Here is a 17,314-nt window from a genome sequence, read left to right as displayed (position 1 = left end):
CCCCCACAACCTGATCATGGATTCATTCCATACAGTTTCATTGTTTGACAGCACAATCATCAGTGTATTTTGGATTCATATCAATTTGTGTTTTCAGATATTTAACCACTTGAACCATCAATACTTAATAAACTTGACCTTTCACTCTGTACTTAGTCTGCTCTTTTTCCCCTCTACACCAAACCTCTTTGCTGAAAATAGCCGATCTACAAGCTCACAACGCCTCGCAGCGCTATTTTCGCTATTTTTGGCTAAAGTTCTCAGAATATGGACACTAGGGTTCAAATTGTTAGAGAAAAGGAGAAACAAACTTTCTATCACTCAAAGATTTGGAGGACCCCCTGTAGTAACTCTGAGGACCCCCTAGGGGTCCCGGATCCCCTGTTGAAGACCCCTGGTATATAGTATGCTATGCCTCTTATTCAATTAACTTTATTTTGAGGCTCTCCCACCCCTTTCTGTCTCTCTCTTTGTCCCTCTGTTTGTCTCTGTCTCCCTCCCCCCCTCTCTCTCTCTCTCTGTCTCTCTCCTGGTAGTGGGACCAGTGGAAACATACCGGTAGATCACGCCGTCCCATGTTATGTTGACTCAACAGCTATAGAAAGTGCCGGTAGTGGGCCAAAGTGGGACGGCCACGTGTTTGTTTTGCTAACAGGAGAAACGCAGCAATGGGGTTTGGTGGCCAAACACACACGCATGCGCGCGCGCGCACACACACACACACACACACACACACACACACACACACACACACACACACACACACACACACACACACACACACACACACACACACACGCACACAGTGTGTGTTATGAAAAATATTTTCGGACAGCGACAATATATAATATCACATGACCCTCATTATGTATTCTTACTGTATATATATAATATGACCTTCATCTGCTCATACATGAAAGTTTCCAGTGGTCCCATGCATCCATGTACAGTATGCAACGTCCCGCTTTATAGAATCTTATCATTTGATTCATATTGAAGGTCCAGCGTGATATCTTGTCACAGGGACCAACATTCCATCTTACAAGCAGCTCCCCCACTAGTGTGTGTGTGTGTGTGTGTGTGTGTGTGTGTGTGTGTGTGTGTGTGTGTGTGTGTGTGCGCGTGCGCGCGAGTACGATCTGACCAATTATGTGCTCCTTATCTGAATGCGCGTGTGTCCTGTTGACCGGTCTATATTTAGAACAAGGGGAATCATGTGTCCAACAAGCACGCCTTGTGCATTTGTGTGCGGACTGCGGAGCTGTGCCCGAGCACGTGCAATTAACCAATGTCTGTAAGAAATTAATGAGCTAAAACAATTGGCATCCCCCCAATGTCTGTCCTTGAGTAGTTTGTTGAGTAGGGATGGGACGATATGAAAATTTCATATCATGATAATTGTGACAAAAGAAATCGCAATTTACGATATTATCGCGATAATCAAAATCCAATATCCTGGGGCAGAACATAGACATTTAGACAGCAAAGACATTTGATAGAGAGTGAAAAAAAACTATCAAGTACGTATATTATAAGTACTTTTTACCAATTGTAGAGGGTTTAAGTGGTACCGGATATGCAGCTCGGCAAATACGTGTTTTTCTTGTCTTTAAACTTAAACTTGAAAATGTATAAATAAAATTGTAAAAAAAAAAGAAAAAAAAAGTGAATTGATCCCAGTGCATGTCTGCATGACAATATCACGATAAATTAAATCTCCACAATACGATTATCGTGAGTGTTTTTTATCATGATAAACAATAATATGGCTTATCGTCCCATCCCTATTGTTGAGTAACCTTAAAACTTTATTTCTGGTCAAATCTTTGCTCTCATAAAACAGTTTTTGTTTTTATCTACCTTATTATCCTACAGTTGAAATTCAGCTTCTCCCAGCTGATGGCTACTCAGATGGTTATGATGAGCACTCGGAAGCAGTTAGGGGTTCTTACTCAGGGACACCTGAACACAGGGATTGTCCCGGGGCGGGGACTGTGAGGCGAACCGGTGACCTACTGATTACCAGACAGCCTCTCTACTCAGCTATGGCCGCCCAGCTTATGATCGCAATAATAAACTAGATAAGTAATGATCATAATGATCTCTGCCTGGCTGGGTAGCCTTCCTAGGGCCGTCTCAGTTTTGGGGTGCAGCTGTCAAGACACGGGGAAGATGCGGAGGGGAAGTTTGTACGTCAGACAGTGCAACTGCTCGTGTTTGTAGCGGCACCTGTGGAGTGTGGAGTGAAAGTGAAGTGAAAGCATGTTGGAGTGGACTATAGAGCACTGTTTCTCAAACTTTTACATTTAAAGGTCTCCCCTAGGGTTCATTTGGTTCCATTTGTACACTGTCAGAGTTACAGACTTATATGGGTCAATTTAGAGTCCCTGGAATCCACTTTGAGAACCACTGCTATAGAGGGCACTCAACATGCAATTCATTATAGCGTAACTCGTAATAGAGTTCATTATAGCGTTTTTTTTTTTTTTCGTTTTTTTTTTAGCGGTGGTCACACCGTCTCCATAGCGTGGCCGTGTGTGTAGGTATGTTTGTTTGTATGTATGTATGTATGTATGTGGGTGGGTCTGTATGTAGCCTCAAGCCTATGGTGTAGTACCTTTTATGACCACACATGTTAAGGGAGGGGCGCTGTTTTCAGGCCAGGCCAGGCACACACAGGCCAACTACCAGGCCAACACATTTCATAGAATCAATAGGTTGGTACATGCAAAACCAATGAACAGGGTCATTATGTAATTATTACCTGTGCTATTTAAGAATGAGAACCTAACCTACTATGCAGAGATTAAGATGTAAAGAAGCCTCTCTCTCTCTCTCTCTCTCTCTCTCTCTCTCTCTCTCTCTCTCTCTCTCTCTCTCTCAACCAGCTTGCTCCCACTCAGGAAAGACTGCAGGGTCACCTGGTATCTCCCACTCTAATTAGTAGCCTTGTTAAATACACTTTACAATTGTGAGGAACATGGCAATTTCCCAAAAGAACAGAAACGTTAAGGAAATAATTGTATTACATTCTACAACTTACTCAATAAATGAAGGATTTATCCATCCATCCATCCATCCATCCATCCATCCATCCATCCATCTTCGACCGGACCATATCTGGAATCGGGTCGCGGGGGTAACAGTTCCAACTGAGATTTCCAGATTTCCTTATCCCGAGCAACTTCCTCCACTCCCTCAGGGAGTATACAGAGGCGTTCCCAAACCAGTGTGGAGATATAGTCCTTCCATCTGGTCTTTGGTCTGCCATGGGGTCTCCTCCCAGTGGGACGTGCATCGAGGACCTTCCTAGGAAGGCGCTCGGGGGCCCGAACCACCTAAGCTGACTCCTTTCCAAGTGTAGGAGCAGCGGTTCTACTCCAAGTCTCTCTCGGGTGACTGAACTTCTCACCCTATCTAAGGGAGATACCAGCCACCCGTCTGAGGAAACCCATTTCGGCCGCTTGCACCCGCGACCTTATACTTTCGGTCATAACCCACACTTCATGACCATAGGTGAGAGTAGGAACGAAGATTGCTCGGTAGGTAGACAGAGAGCTTTGCCTTCCGGCTCTCTTTTCTTATGATCCTTTGTGCAGTTTGGTTTATACTGTATGCCCAGGATTTTGCATAGCACCCTGTAATGAAACCATTTGAAACACATGCATATTCATTTAAACACCACAATCACTTCTCAGCTGTTGTCCTTATAACAGATGTCATTAGATAATACTGTAGATTGCAGGCTTTTCAATTTGGTGAGAGTGTGATGATGGCTACAGTATCCGTGTTTTCTTCACTTTTTCACTTCGCCTGATGAGCTTCGCCTGAAGAACTGAATCATCTGATTCACTTAGGGATGCTCCAATTTAAATCTGCCAATTTACATCCCAATGAACTCGGTTGGTGGACTCCAAACTACTAAGCTCATTTTTTATTGACTTGTTCATTATGGTGCGTCTACACTGACCAGGGCATCCCTACATACAATGAATGAATGAATAAATAAATGGTAGTAATACACATTTGACATGGCACAATCCTTAATGTTAGTTTAAAATGTAACCTATGGGTCTAATGTTTACACTCGGATTTAAACTAACACAGGACTTTACTGTGTGCAAGACATTAATATTAAGGAGCCACGCGCCCCATCGGTTTGAACAGGCACAATGCCCGTCCTTGGGTGATGAGTGTGAGAGAGGTAGTGCCAGGGCAGGGTGGCACCGAGAGTTCAGCATGCACACATTGTTCACATGAGGGAAATGCCTCGTCAGCATCTGTGTCTGTCTCTCTCTCTCTCTCTCTCTCTCTCTCTCTCTCTCTCTCTCTCTCTCTCTCTCTCTCTCTCTCTTGCTCTCCCTCTCTCTCTCTCTAACTTGCTCTCTCTCTCTCTCACACATCAACACACTGGCTGACATTGTCTTTTTCTTATACTTTGTTCCATTTCAATGTCACTGTCTGCAGCACACAGTGCCATGTCATTAGCTTATTGCTAATACACATTACACACACGCACGCACTCACGCGTGTACACTACACACACACACACACACACACACACACACACACACACACACACACACACACACACACACACACACACACACACTGTTGCTTTATGGTTTGCTGTCCTGTTGTCAGTGTACAAGGGTGTCTACTGTCTAGTCAACTGCATCAATTTGGAATTTGTAAAATGTTTTTTTTTTTTTTTCTTTTTTTATTGAATGAAGTAGGAAAAAAAGTACTGTTGTGTACAGTGAAAAAAGCAAGGCACAAAAAAGAAGAATATATACATAAAGTGTCGAAAAGCAGTCAACACACAAATAGCAAAACTTGAAGCACAACTAATCAATGCAGCACCAAACAAAACGTGTCCGAGTAATTCACTTCATTAAAATAAAAGTGCTGAAAACTTGACAATTTTGGTATCAATTCGTTGTCTAGCCTATATTCCACCAATATACGGTAGAGTAAATCAGTTCATCCTGTCAAATTTATATTGATTAATAATGTAAAAATAATCGAATGAAATTTAAATGAGAGGTTTCAATATAAACATAAAACAATATGACATAAATACTTTTTAAATTCATGGTGTATCACCTTTAAGTATAAATTAGTCAAATGTGTCAGTCATTTCATTCTTTGTATATTTAGGAGTCATGTGTCATATCTGCCATGTGTAACTTCAAAGCCTACAACTACAAGCCAAACAGAAATGTAATTGTCAACAACAAAAACAGAATTAAATCGTTAATCAAAATTATTTGAGACAATTAATAGTCATGTAAAATGTCATGATTGTGACAACAGTGTGTGTGTGCGTGTGCGTGTGCGCGTGCGTGTGCGTGTGTGTGTGTGTGTGTGTGCGTGCGCGTGCGTGCGTGTGCGCTGCATGGTGGAGCTTGTTTGTGTAGTTCTTTTAGCGGGTGGTGTTCTCATTCAGAGGAATGAAGCATTACATCACCACTACATTGGGGTGGAGTAGTTCTCTCCTCACACACTCTTTACTCTCCTTTCCTTCTCAGACCTGACTTTAACTCTTTGTTTTTTACTTCACTCTATCTCCTTTCTTTCTTTTTACTCTCTGTCTATCTATTTTTTATGCCTCACTCCTTTGTTATCTTTCGTCTTTTTTCCCAAACGAGATGAGTGTGTGTGTGTGTGTGTGTGTGTGTGTGTGTGTGTGTGTGTGTGTGTGTGTGTGTGTGTGTGCGTGCAAAAAACTGAAGCGTTACCGTTATGAGCTTGAAGATTTGCTGTTTTCTCTAGTTTGGGTCCCAGGCAAATGTCTAATCTCTCTTTTGGGTCTTGAGCTAAAACGTTTGGGAACCACTGCTCTAGTCTAGAACAGTGGTTCTCAACCTGTGGTTCGGGACCCCCAGGGGGGTCCCCAAATTATTTTGGGGGGTCCCCAGATGATTAACTTAATGTGCAACATTGTTTTCTCACTCAACAGTAAACAAACCAACATCAAGTTTAAGTGTATAGATGGTATATGCACATTTCTAAAGTGACAATTTAAGGACTTTTTAATCTATCTATAAATGCGACAAATCTCTGTCTGTCTGTGTGTATGTAATCCGCGTATCTCGAGAACCGTTCGTCCCACCGGCTTCAGATTCGGCACGCGCGTTCCCCGCCGCGGCGCGGAGTGCAGTGCCGGGCCTCGACCCGACCCGACGCACGTTTTTTTCGAACCGGCGCAAAACGTTCGGAATCTCCTTATGCGGAGCTGATTGTTGGCATCAGGCTGTTCCGGAGGAAATCTGCGCAAGCGCTGACTCATTGTGACATCACTTCATAAAAGGCTCTGACATCACGTACGCCACATGAGTCAACAAAAAATCTCTGTGAATGTGTATGTATGTATGTAATCCGCGCATCTCGAGAACCGTTCTTCCCACCGGCACGCGCGTTCTCCAGATATGGGCATAAAATGAATGCCCGAATGCGGAGCTGATGTCTGACATCAGAGTTTTCCGCAACCGGTACTGTGTGTGCAGAGATCTCCATATATGGGCATAAGGGGACAAAGGCAAACAGATGGTCAAAACGGGTCCTATGACAACAGGTATATTGGGGTTTGCATTAAAGGGTGGGGACAAAGGCAAACAGATGGTCAAAACGGGTCCTATGACAACAGGTATATTGGGGTTTGCATTAAAGGGTGGGGCATTCATGGGGTCCGCTCCAAAAAAGAAAATAAAAGAGACAAAGACAAACATAAGACAAGCAACAAAGCGTGGGACTGGGAGGATGACTTGAATGATGCAAATTTAAGCAGGCTGTGTATTCTGCTTAAAGAAGAAACAAACAAAAAGCGACAGAGATCTCATATATGGGCATAAAATGGACACAGATAAACAGATATCTCCATATACGGGCATAAAGGGACACAGACAGACAGATACAGAGATCTCCATATATGGGCATAAAATGGACGCAAATAGACAGATATCTCCATATATGGGCATATATGGGCATAAAATGGACCCAGAACTATATCTGCAGTGATCTCCATATATGGACATAAAATGGACGCCGACAGACAGACAGATACAGATATCTCCATATATGGGCATAAATGGACACAGGCAAACAGATGGTCAAAACGGGTCCTATGACAACAGGTATAATGGGGTTTGCATTAAAGGGCGGGGCATTCATTCCCTATTTACATCCTTCCCGAGTTGGCCAGGTCGCCGACTAGACGCTGGGCCGCTCCTCTAAATTGACAAATTAAACATTGGCCAAATTGTCAAATATTAGACGCAGAAATTGTGATAGCCGATCTGCATGCTCACAACGCCTCGCGTTGCGAGGCGCTGTGAGCATGTATATAGAACCGTGTTATACAAAATGTAATGCTTCGACTCTGAGTGCTCGTAAGGGAGCATGGGGTCCCTAGTTCAAATATGATTATTTTGGGTTGAGAACCACTGCTCTGGTCCAGAAGACCTCTCTTTAACTTTAATTGTCTTCAATCAAATTGTTCATGTTTGTTCATCACATTAGATTGCACGGTTGCGGGATGTCAAAGTTGAACAGTCATTTCCAGCAAGCATTCTCCAGTATGTCAGAAGTCTGACTTAAATATTGATATATTTGCCAAGCAGTAGTATGTGCTTGCATGAGTGTGTACATGGGTCTTTTTCGCGCTCTCTCTCTTTCTCTCTCTCCCCCCCCCCCCCCCCCCCCCCTCTCTCTCGCTCTTCTTCTCTGTATTGGGGGACTCTTTCTAGATGGTGCCTAGGCCTATCACAATTATGAGTATGACACAGTCGTCTAATTGAAATTATTTGACATAATCGTCATAATCGCTTGTTGAACAATGTTCATATATTTTCAATCATTTTCAAAACATTTGGAAATAGCAGATCTACAAGCTCACAACGCGTCGCATCTGTGAGCTTGTAGATCGGATATCAATGCTTTTTTTTTTTTAGTATAACATTGTCAAATATGTCCGTCATTTCTTTGTACATTTAGGCTATGTGTCATATCTGCCATGTGCAACTTCAGCCTAAAAGCTAAACAGAAATGTCATTGTCAACGACAAAAACACAATTAATTTGTTAATCGCAGTTATGTGAGTGACAATTAATCGTCATGTAAAATGTCATAATCGTGACAGCCCTAATGGTGCCTGCAATCTGGTAAACATGAGCCCCACATATAAACCTTACAGTGGCAGAGAGGGTCCGGTGTGCCAAGAGACAAGAGAGCAAATGTGTGTGCTTATTGTATGTACAGTATGGATTTTCAGTTGTTCATGTTTCTGTGTGTGTTTCAGTATTTGTGTGTGGGCGTGCTGCAGGTATGTGTGTGTGAGTGAATGAATGAATGAATGAATGAATTAATGTCATTTCAACATTGTGAGGACGATTTCACCTGCATTGTTCACACCTCTTGCATGGATTGAAAGGACTAGAAATTTTCTGCTTTCGAGACTGCAGAGCTAATCCAATAGAGATGTTTACCTTTTCAGTGCGCGGTGGGAGGGGTGTTGCACAAGCACACAACCGCCGCTCTGAAAAGGTGGATGACAGCAGACCAGACCTTTCAAGTTTAACCATAACATGATGTTGTTTTTTTCTTCGTGCCATGATTTGTTTGTAGGCTATAACTATAACTAAGCACTTCTTCTGTCCACTTGGCATGTCCTTGTCTCAGAAGGTTTAGTTGGCTTCTTAAATCCCTTTTCCACTGACATGGCCCAACACCACACCACTCCACACCGCCCACTTTTCCACTACAAGGACCTGGGTAGAGTGGTGTGAAAGTGTTAAACGTGGTACTAAAAAGTATCCAGTCGAGTATGTCTGAACACTTCATAATGACTGATGACTACCAGGATATAGTTGTAAATTGTAATACATGATAATAGATACTATTGTGTTATAATCACTGTTATAATGTATTATAGTGTATTATAATTATCATAGTAATACATAAGTACGTTATGGTGTATTATAATCACAGTTATAATCCGTGTTTTATAATTAGGATAGTTGTAATACAAATTTATATTGTATTATAATCACAGTTAAAAGTCAATTTGTTTCTTACTGAATGGGGGTACTTTTGTGTAATGGAAAATGTGGATATTTTTATGTGGTGCGGTGTAGTGTGGTGCTAAAGCTACAGTCAAAAGGGGGCTTTAGAGCAGAAGTGTGAGTTTGGAGTCAGAGTATGCTGCAAGCCCCACCTTGGAGAATGCCAGGATGGAAGTTAGGTTTCAGTTCAGCTACTGCACATACGTGACGCCTACTGATCAAAAATTAAGGGCAAAGAAAGAAATAAGAATACAAGTGTAACACTTAAAAGTAGATGATCCGAAGGCCAGACCAGTGATCGATTTTCTTGTGCAAGATCTGGAGGCAAATGGACAAGAGCTCTGCTAGGACAGTGGTTCTCAACCTGTGGGTCGGGACCCCCAGGGGGGTCCCCAAATTATTTTGGAGGGTCCCCAGATGATTAGCTTAATGTGAAACATTGTTTTCTCATTTAACAGTAAACAAACCAACAAAGTTTAAGTGTATAGAGTGTATGTGCACATTTCTAAAGCGACAATTTAAGGACTTTTTAATACCTCTAAATTGACAAATGAAATATTGGCCAAATTGTCAAATATTACAAAATGAAATTGTGAAAATAGCAGTTGCGAGGCGTTGTGAGCATGTACCGGTAGATCTGCTATTTTCACTATAGAACTGTGTTAGCCTATACAAAATGTAATTCCTCAACTCTTATTTGCTCATCAGGGTGGGGGGTCCCCAGTTAAAATATATTTTGGGGGTCACGGCCTGAAAAGGTTGAGGACCACTGTGCTAGAAGAGTATAATGCGCTCCACACAACATTCTCCAATTCTCCCCTTTGCAAATCCCGCCCCATTCTGCCCTGTTACTATGGTGGTACAGATGACCCTGGGCAGATTGTTTTTATAGTGGCAGTGAATGGGGGGAGAGGGTATTTTCATTGCCTCATTATTGCAATTTAAAGTACCAAAGGAAAAACATCTAGGTGATATTAATAAAAAGGGAAGACAAAGGTACAGTAGTTACATTGCAAAACAGGGGGTTTCCCCGAAAATACAGTATATGTTTTAATTTGTTTAATCCCAGTGGGACAGAATCACCATTGCAGATTCTTTTATAGTGGAAGTGGATGGGATTTTTCTTTTTTTCATAGCCTCATTACAGCTATATAAAGTACCCAAAAAAACACATCTACGTGATATTAATAAAAAGGGAAGAAAAAGGTACAGTAATTACATAGCAAAACAGTAGTTTTCCCCCGAAAATATATGTTTTAATTAGTTTAATCCTCTGGATCAGAGAGAGAATAGAAATAGAAAGAGAAAGCGCAGTGCATCTTGGGTAGGAAGATGACAGCCAGATTATAGTTCTCCTCACATAATAGGCTGGCTTTCGTAATTCTGCCCATTTAAAATATATGTACCCAATCGTAACTCTTAGTTACATTGATAAGGTCCATGTGAACTAGTTTGTTGAAGCTTATTCATTATATTGAGCGAAATCGCGATCACCTTGTGCGGCCGTACTAGACGCACGCCGTGTCGCGCAGTGCGGACCGTTCTTGAAAGCCTGAAGCAACATTCTCCACTGCACAAACTCCACCCCCGATAGCAAAAAGTGAATGGTTTTTTCTGGTTGGCCAGTCAGGGAGTCTCAGGGACCAATCAGAAGGCTGACAAACGGTGGATTGTATAGAGCTGTAAAGTGTGTAATGCCTGTATGGATTCAGTACTGTGACATTGGTGTATCATTGGATGGTGAGAGCAACCAATCTATTTCTTGGTCTCACCTCTTACGGTTGGATTTAGAGACAAGGCCCTCGCAGCTGAATTAGTACACACTGACAGCTATGGTCACAGTAGCAGCATGACCGCAGGGGTCACGCGCACGTAGGCACACACACACACACACACACACACACACACACACACACACACACACACACACACACACACACACACACACACACACACACACACGCACACACACACACACACACACACACACGCACACACAAACACAACCGCGGCTCCTCAAACAGGAAGTGCGGCCCTGGCTGCGTCCTGTTACATCTATATTTGTGCCCCCCGTCCAAAACCGTTGCCCTGACCTGGAGGTATCTATAGCTGCCCGGTCCAAGCTGATAGGAATAAACTCCTCCATAAGGCGCCACAGACCCGTACAACAATAGCGGCTCCGTGACCTCCTGCTTATGCAAAGAGCGGAACCATAAAGCTCAGCTCCCATTTACAGACACACTGGAGGAGGGAGGAACTCGGGGACAGAATAGAAGGATGACGATGCGACGGTGCGCTCTCTGTGTCACCCTGGCATCCTCTTTCTTTAACCGCTATACATTTGTCCGTCTGACCCATCCTTCACACATGCACGCAAGGCTGAACGATACGTTGTCTTTCAAACCGTAATCGCGATTCGTAACCAATGCGATTAGAGAATCGCAAAGGCTGCGATTTATTGTGATAAATCAGGGGTCTTCAACGTTTTCAGGCCAGGGACCCCTTAGCTGAGAGTGAGATGAAGCAGGGACCCCCCCCCTCTACATATTGTAGCCTATTTGATGCAGATATTCATCGATTTCATAGATAGATTCATAGACTTGTTTGATAGCACTGTCATCAGTCCATGTTGGATTCGTGTTTTTAGTTAACTTGACCTTTCACTCTGTACACTTTTTTTACCTCTACACCTATTTGCCAGAAATAGCCGATCTACAAGCTCTCAATGCCTCGTTGAGTGCTTGTAGATCTGCTATTTTTGGCTTCTCAGAATAGGGATGCGAGGGTTCAAGTTGTTCATTTAAAATTATGATTTGGTGGCCCCCCTGTATTAACTCTGAGGACCCCCTAGGGGTCCCGGACCCCCTGTTGAAGACCCTTGTAATATGAGAAGGGAGTGAGTCTGACCCAGTGTTTACAACACTGTGGCAAATTGCCAAAAACAGCCGATCCACAAGCATCACAAGATCTGAGTCTATCCATATTCTGTGGGGCGACGCCATCGCATTCATAAATGAGCAAATAGAATTAGCCTACATGATGTTGTTGTTGTTGTCCTCTCCACTCCACTTAATTTGCCGTAAACTAGACTTTGAAGTGGTGTTTTTCTTTGCGACGGTACGGCGCTCGGGTACACGTATGTCCAGACGTTAAGCTCTACACACCATCCATAGTTCAAATGGATGAAACCATAGCAGGCATCACAACCATTGATCAGGCTGCATCACGAATGAGGTGATTGCATTTAGTCGGAGCAAATACATATTAGTTATTATGGTGATGATGGGCTTGGCTCTTCATCTTTCGTATTATTTAGATTTTTATTTTTTGGTGCCCTTCGGCAGCGTGATGCCCGACACACAGTGTGTCATGGTAGCGGCAGCACTGCTGTGTTCTCTACACAGCATTGGGTTTGGTAAAGCTAAACTTATTGTTATAGTTATGATGAAAAAATGATTAATATTTCTCCTCTCCTTGCCCTCCCTTCATTGCTCTCTCTCTCTCCTCCTCTCTCTCTGCTCTCTCTCTGCTCTCCCTCTCCCTCTCTCTCTCTCTCCAGTGGTGATCAGCCAGTGGCAGGCCGAGTCCAAGGAGCGCGTCATCTCGCTGGTGCTCACCCACCTGCCGCTGCTCAAGCCGGGCAACGTTGAGGCCAAGGGTGAGTACATGCGCCTGCTGCCCCGCATCCTGGCGCACACCATCGAGCACGGCCGCCACCTGGAGGAGTCGCGCCAGCTGCTGAGCTACGCCCTCATCCACCCGGCCACGTCCCTGGAGGACCGCTCTGCCCTGGCGCTCTGGCTCAACCACCTGGAGGAGCGGGCAGCGGCGCGCGGCGACTCCCTGGAGAGGCCACCGCTGGCGGGGCACCACCACTCCACGCCCCCGTCCACGCTCTCCTCCTCGGGCTCCTCGTCCTCCAACACCAGCTCGTCGGGGAACCTCTACCCGTCGCTGCACCACCACCCGCGCTACGGCTCTGATGACCGTCTCAACGGCTGGCAGGGCTCCAGGGACTCGGGGCTGGGCGGAGGAGGAGGCTGGCACCAGCAGCAGCAAGGCTGCGAGAACGGACACCTGGCGCTCTACCCGTCCTCCTCCATGCCCTCCACCATCAACACGGTGGGCATCGGTGGAGGGACCAATACCAGTGAGTACAGTTACACCACCACTCTCCTTCCTTCTCCCTTGCTGATTTCAGTCCAGTGCATTTGAACACTCCTTTACTGAAAGGGATAATCAAAAACAGAAGATTTCTGTTTGGCTTGTAAACTTTGAAGTTGCACATGGCAGATATGACACTTAACCTAAATACCGGTATACAAAGACAAAGACATATTTTACAACTTTATACTTAAAAAAGAACATTGATAGTGGAAATAGCCGATCTACAAGCTCACAACGCGTCGTTGTAGATCTGCTATTTCCACTATTTTTGAAAATGTTTGAATATAATTTATATGGAATTTTTTCAACATGGAAACAATTATGACGATTCTGACATAATAATTGTGATTATGTCAAATAATTGTGATTAGACCATTATGTAATAATTGTGACAGGCCTAGTTCTCCTCCTGATTTCAGTCCTACTGTATGCATTTGAACACTCCTTACTGACAGAGATAATCTTTTACATTCACAGAATCTCTTGTTTGTGAATGTATGGGATTTAATCCCGGACCCACAGCGCTTTAGATGTCATGTCATAGCGCTTGCACAGACCGTTTATTCACAAGCACAATGTTGGCATGAACGTGATGTTATCTGCACAAATAGCTTGGCTGCCTGAAACAATGTAAGCGTGGGCTTCTCATGGTTGTGGTGACGACTTACGACTCAACGTGAGGTAAATAACCGGGTTGTTACACCAGGGTTTCCCAAAGTGGTTGCCATGGCACCCTAGGGTGCCGTGATGCCACTCCAGGGGTGCCTCAGAATAATCTGATAATATTTGGAATTCGTCAATATCACTACATCAATATCACTTAACTATACTTAGTTAAATAGATCTTATTTGCACTGGATGAGTTTGCACTTGATTTGCACTTGATGAGTTCCTTTTGCCAACTTTCTTCACCAAAAATAGCAGATCTAAGCGTTGTAGATCGGCTAGTTTTGGTGAACCTTCCCCCCAGAATAGGGATGCTGGGGTTAAAGTGGTTAAATGTCAAGTATAACGTTATTTTCAGTCAGTTCTGATGGAAAACGGATATTTCTCTGTGACATAGCCTACCGTATCTTAGGTAGACAGATATGCATATTTACCTACGTCGCATAATATGATGTAAGATCCTAAATATCAGGGGTGCCGTGGATGAAAACGTTTCTTACAGGAGTGCCTTGAGTCAAAAAGTTTGAAAACCCCTGTGTTACACACAGCCTTCATCAAATGAGCAGTCTCCTCTCCTAAAGTTTAACTAAGCATATTATTGTGTACACAGCAGCGCATATCCCAAAGTACCGGTATACAACTACTTTGAGTGCGCACATCCCCAGGTATGGGCTAGTTATCAGTGTGGTTGCTGGGTTGTAAGGCCAGATATCTTGGACAGTATAATGTCCAGTCAGTCAGGATTGGTCATGCTTCACACTATATAATATAAATGGTAAGACGGAATTCATTTCCCAGTGGATTCCTCACGACTCGCGTCAGTGCAACTACACGTGCAATTTCCAGGAATTGCACCTTTCTTGTTATTATTACTATTACTAGACCAGCACCATACTCAGAAAGTATGCACATTTGGGTATCCAGACCCAACCAGGGATGTGCTGGCCATTGGGAAAAGCGGGACAACTCCCGAACGGCCGGGAATGGTCCAGGCCGGCCATTAGGAAAAATAAATAAATAAAATGTCGGTCTTCGTTCCATTTTGTGGGCTAGGCGGCCAATAAAGTAAATCGTCACTGTCGGACAGAAACCTTGTATCTCCAAGTTTCAAATTTGTAAATGTTTTCGCAAAGCAAAGCCCTGCTTCATCATACAAGGCCGTCGCACAAAAGTAGTGAAAACAGCAGATCTACAAGCACACAACGCCTGTGCGAGGCGTTGTGTGCTTGTAGATCGGCTGTTTTCACTAGTTTAAATCATTTTTTAAATATAATACAAAACAAAATACAAAACAAACGGTTTTGGACATACAAGGTTTCCACCCAGCAACAACGAAATATAACTCATGTAATTGGCCCACTGGCTTGTCACTTGTCATGATCTGAAATGGCAAATCTTTGAGTAGCAGCAGCGCTATAGAGAGAGATCTCTCCTCTCTCTATAGCGCGCAATGAGGGCCTCTCCAACTCTTTTTTTCCCGGGCTGAATCAGGGGCCCAGCATGTCCCTGGCCCCAGCCCTGATCTTTTACCCATACTCACTCTTTCAAGGTGGAGTACAACAAAGGGAAGTTAGTTCCAGTCAAAATGACAACGTTATTTGTACATGAACAGTATATTAGTAGTGTGACATCATGTTGTCCGTGGACGGGTTTCAGCTGGCTTCAGCATACAGTACAGTCACAGCATTGAATAGACAATTGCTCAGTTACTCATAACCCAGTCATGGTTGTCACACTGTGGTCATACCAAATACACCCCCAACACACACCCACACACACACACTCACACAGAGTAACTGGAGAAGATGAGCGGTGTAAGGTAGAAGGTGTGTGAGTGTGTGTGTGTGTGTGTGTGTGCGTGCACGCGTGTGTGTGTGTGTGTGTGTGTGTGTGTGTGTGTGTGTGCGCGCATGCGTGCGTGCACTGTATTTATACACACATACAACTGCAGGGAGACAAGGGTCTGTTGAAATTGAAGATAACTATGGTTGCAGCAGGATATTTACAGACAAGAATGCGAGGGCTATGTTTTTTTTCTTGCTGGGAGATGAAGGAAACAGCTGAGGGTTTATAAATAAAGACACATTTAAAGCCCCTCGCTCACGGCTCCAAGCAAGATCCTCCTTATTCTGGACTGTCAGCAACTTCAGTCGCCACAACACACAAAAGACACGAGGATTTCACAACTGCCAAACTAGTTGCTCTTTGTCGCTGCCACTACTACTAGCATCTGCTACACAGAGACATTGAATCAATGGAAGGTTAATCCAGATCACTTATTGGCATGATATGATGATAATACTCATGAGACAGAAAATAAATCAAAACATTTCCAGGGGGCATCTTCTGGATACAGTATTTTCAAATGTGAAAATACAGTATACGTTGGCTGCATACAGTAGTATTTCCTCAATTTAAATCAAATTCCATCGATTCAGATCTGCTACAGGCAGCACACTAGTTATTGAATAAACCTCTTCATAGATTCCATATACAGTTTCATTGTTTGACAGCACGATCATCGTGTATTTTGGATTCATGCATATTTGTGTTTTTATATAACCACTTGAACCGTCGATACTTAATAAACTTGAACTTTCACTCTGTACATAGTCTGCTCTTTTCCCCGTCTACACCAAACCTCTTTGCCGAAAATAGCCGATCGAGCTAGTAGATCCGCTATTTTTGGCTAAAGTTCTCAGAATATGGACATTAGGGTTCAAGTGGTGACGTTCAAGTGGTGAGGTCCTCCAAAGATTTGGAGGACCTCTTGTAGTAACTCTGAGGACCCCCTAGGGGTCCTGGACCCCCTGTTGAAGACCACTGTTGTATCAAATGCCTTTAATGTGAGTGAGTGGTTGTATCAGCTGTTTGTTTGTACGTTCAAGACAGGGTGATATTATTCTTGGAGTGTTTTATCCAGCCGATCTTATTACCTTAGAGTCAGCTACCAGTGCCCTGAACCCCCCTTCCGTTCACACACGGTGTTGGTTTAGCTGTGCCAGTAGGTAAACACATCAGTATAATTGTCTGAGCACATCAACCTGTATGCTATGGTGGGAATGCTCATGCCCGTCGCATCGTGTCCGGTTTACCCCGCCCCAGCACTCCACCTCTATCCCAAACCACAGCAGAACATACCAACCCATCCCTTCCCATGTAAGGCTGCCTTTGTGGGCCACTGTATTTAGGGAAAATGGCTAATATTTAGGGACTGGAACTTGTAATGTTAGCTGGGCACCTATTTTAAACGGGGGCCGTGAAGTCCTATACATAGCAGTCAGTAAGTGGTCCACATATAGGAAGGAGGAGACAGAGTGTGTGAGAGAGAGAGAGCGACTCACTGGTGGCAGTCTACACCTAGGGCTGTCAACGATTATGACATTTGACATGATTCAATGATTAATTGTCACTCAAAT

At 43.7% G+C, this 17,314-nt stretch overlaps 1 protein-coding gene across 1 annotated transcript in view; it reads left to right on the top strand.

Annotated features, from left to right (window-relative positions):
- samd4a (sterile alpha motif domain containing 4A) overlaps positions 1-17,314 on the top strand; it is a 79,497-nt gene that overhangs the window by 29,061 nt on the left and 33,122 nt on the right. The window contains exon 3 of the mRNA XM_080730791.1: positions 12,622-13,212. Within this exon, the coding sequence (XP_080586917.1) occupies positions 12,622-13,212 (591 nt within the window). The remainder of the gene's footprint in view (positions 1-12,621; positions 13,213-17,314) is intronic.

Source organism: Nannobrachium achirus (assembly GCF_963921795.1).
Source record: "Nannobrachium achirus genome assembly, chromosome: 7".
NCBI lineage: Eukaryota > Metazoa > Chordata > Actinopteri > Myctophiformes > Myctophidae > Nannobrachium > Nannobrachium achirus.
The sequence above is the reverse complement of the archived record's forward strand: the minus strand, read 5'-3'. Positions and strand labels throughout refer to the sequence as shown.